This window comes from Papaver somniferum, chromosome 5 (assembly GCF_003573695.1).
Source record: "Papaver somniferum cultivar HN1 chromosome 5, ASM357369v1, whole genome shotgun sequence".
Classification (NCBI taxonomy): Eukaryota; Viridiplantae; Streptophyta; class Magnoliopsida; order Ranunculales; family Papaveraceae; genus Papaver; species Papaver somniferum.
In genome coordinates, this window is record NC_039362.1 from 95,442,985 (window position 1) to 95,446,380 (window position 3,396).

General features: G+C 36.8%; 1 protein-coding gene across 1 annotated transcript; it reads right to left on the bottom strand.

Moving 5' to 3' along the window:
* Positions 1-543: 543 nt before the first annotated feature.
* Positions 544-3,170, bottom strand: LOC113282276 (cysteine-rich repeat secretory protein 60-like). The gene is made up of 3 exons (XM_026531265.1): positions 2,258-3,170; positions 1,224-1,346; positions 544-1,032 (listed from the first exon to the last, which is right to left on the bottom strand). Exons 1-3 carry the CDS (start codon positions 3,018-3,020, stop codon positions 1,025-1,027), a joined length of 894 nt encoding a protein of 297 aa, XP_026387050.1. The 5' UTR covers positions 3,021-3,170; the 3' UTR covers positions 544-1,024.
* Between the last annotated feature and the right edge of the window lie 226 nt (positions 3,171-3,396).

The following is a 3,396-nucleotide window of genomic DNA, read 5'->3' on the forward strand; positions in this document are numbered from 1 at the left end:
ATGTAATTTGTACACAAAATACACCTAACTTTTTAAAGTCGGAGGTAGCATGAAATAATACATATCCACATCAAGATATAACCGAGGAACAAAAATGGAAAGGCAAACAGAGGGCCAGTGACATGATATAAGCCAAGGCCATGCACATGCAGTAGGTAGATTTATGCACCTGAATGAATGAACCTACCTCAAACTACAGCATTATTGACATGTACCTTTTTCTTCTTCTTTTCGTATGATATAATGGATGAGTGAGAAATGAAAGTCTGGTTTAGAGTTGGCAAGGCAGAAGACTAGGCTTTACTGCTTTCCTCAACACTCAATGCCCCTTATCATTAGCCAAAGGCAACAAAACAAATGCCGCCACTGCCACTCCAAACAAGATTTAGCTACGAGGTACCAAATGTTGGTTAATCTATTAGTAGTAGTCTAGTAAACAAAATGAATTAACGTCTATTTTTTGATATACAATTTAAGATTAGAAAATAATGAATTACAAAAATGAATACAAAAGAGAGAAAGATTCAAATAAACACTTAAAGAGACCCAACCAAGTCATTCTACTTGCACCAAAATCCAAATCAAGAAGATATCACTAACCTAATCCTATAAACAAATAACAATCGAAAAGGTCATTACATTAAAAAATATATGTCAAATCCACAGCCTTTATATAGAACAACAACCTTTTTCTTTAACAAAAGGCCGGCATACACAATCACACCTTCACAAAAAGAATGTGCAATATCTTCATAATAGAATTAGACTACAACTTAATTTTGTTCAATTGGATATCAATGGATGTATATGTGGGGAATCTTATAATGGGCCCTTTTTTTTTGTTGCTTTTCCTTCCTTTTTCTCTTTAACTTTCTTAATCACTTCTTTCAATACATCTCTTAAAGGAAGTCTTAGAAAGATAAAGTGGAAAAAAGAAAGAAAAATTGTAAAGAATCAGAGAAAAAGAGAACCATAATCAAAGGCAGCAGAGTGGGCTGGAACAAATGGGTTTCCCTCGGAGAGCTTATTTTCCTGCAAATTACAAAATTAAGTAATTTCTTAGCATAAAGCTAATCTCAAGTAAGCAAAAGGTACTAGCAAAAGCTGTATGGTACTCTTCAAGCTCAAAAGAAATTTTTGCTTTTACCACTGTGTCCATTTGAATTTGAAAAAGAAAGCAAGATATGTGCAAAAGATGAAGTAAACAAAGCCAAGAGTCAAACCTTTTCCACCAAAAGCTTTTCTTAAGAAAGCAGCAAAAACGATCAAAACAGCGACCCCGGCTAGCAGACCGACTGTTATAGCGAGCGCTTTTTCTGCGTCATCGGACGAAGAGTGCCCCGAACCTGCGTCCCATCACAAAAAAAAGAAAAGAAAAAGAAACAAAGGACAATTAGCATGAATGAGCATCAACTATTGAAAAACTTTAAGAGAAACAAAGAGAGCACGAAATAATGGTACATTGTCATAGTGGTGATTAAGATTTTAAGCTAAATTTAGTCACTATCCCCATAGGATTCTTCTTCTACTATCTTTCAAGTGTTCTTGATTGCCAATATGTCAAAACTTCCTCTAAAACCTCATATCTTGATTGCCATTTTATCCTTTTGAAAATGATGTTGTTATTTTGATCTGCATAGTCGAATCTCAAATCTCCATCGATGGGTCTGCCCTGCCTATTAGAATATGTGCAAGTTGATTCTAAAAAAATGCCACCAATACCATACATGTTCACACAAATTAAAATACTTTCTTCCATCTTCCATCATGACAAAAATAATATAGCTTTATATACGCTAAATACTGAAGTTGAGGGCCCTAGGACCGACGTTTCGCCAGTTACTGCTCAAAATCGGCATCCATCCTGCCCCAAAATACTTAATCTTTGTCTGATGTTCTTCGGTCGTCTTCGAATCCCACATGATTCTTAAAGCATGGGAATTATGGATTCTCCATATATAATTTATTAAACCAAATAACAAAGGTTTATTATCATGTAACGCAGTTTATTATATGAATCATATGAGCAACGGACAAAGCCCGCATCCATCTTTTATCTTAGCTATTAGTCTGATTAATTTCAATAATTATCACAAATTATAAGAGACTATAATTCACATGTACAATTAGCACACACTATAAAAACACACCAAAAAAAAATAAAAATCAAGCACTTAATTACTGAAATCTAGCAGTTAAACTAAGAAAAAAAATGAAAAAAGAAAACCAAAAACCAGGGTCTGGTAAATATGCTTACCACCACTACTTGAAGAAGATCCTCCTCCTCTGTACTGATCATCAACACCACCAGCTGAATACCTGACATAACATTTTGCCAAAAACATATCACCGGAAATTGCCGTCCCGCAGTTACTTTTCAGCTCTTGGATAGCGGAACCCAAACAATCTTGACATACTGACATGCTCAAATCACCAGTACACTGAGCCATCCCTTGGATTTTACCAGAACCACCAACTCTATATGGTCCACCACCGGAACCTAACCCGGCCAACAACGCATCCCTACTGCCTAAGGCGTCAGTATCATAACCAGTCGCCGGTCCACATTTTTTCAACACAACCGTCTTATCCTCAACACCTAAGAACTTAGTATTATCATACTTGACAAAGCAACCTTGTAGCTCTAAAGCACCACCATATGCGTTAGAACAGAGAGTACCGATTTGACTCACTGCACGAGCTACACAGTTAGTACAATCCGGCATGGATAAATCACCTCTGCATTGGTATAAACCGTAAGCAGTGTCTGCTGATGAACTACCCATGATTGTGAAATTGTTGTAGGTTGAGTAAGTGGCTGAGTTAACCAGGGAGGTGAGTAGTGAGTTGATATTTGACTCGTACACTGAATTTGGTGAATATTTTGCTTGTGAACATCCACCGTAGATGAATGAATCGGTTCTAGCATCTGATTCAGCTGGGTTTAAGTATGAAGTAAAGATGGTTAGAAAGATTATTACAGAGACAAGTGATGGACTTGGTGATGAATACGAAGGCATTTTCTTCTGTGGGTTTTCTCTAAAGCTCTGTGATATGGCTCTGGCTGAGTGTGAGAGACGGAGGAATTGAAATGGAGGGGGGATTTTGGGATTGAGTGGAGTCTAAATATAGAAGAGAGAAGCAAACACTCGGGATTCTCTCTTTATTCTGACAAAAGGAGGTTCTGACTAGGTACTTACTAGTTACTACTACTACGATTCGAATGTACCTAGACTTGATTTTGTTACTATATGACGAAAATACCCTTCTATTATTTCTCTCGTAGGCGAATCAAATGTTTGTATTTCGTAACTCAGATTTCATCGCGTTTTTAGGGGCCACTCAAAAGGATTTAGGGGCCATCAATTTATACCCATCCAAAGACTCTAGTTAAAG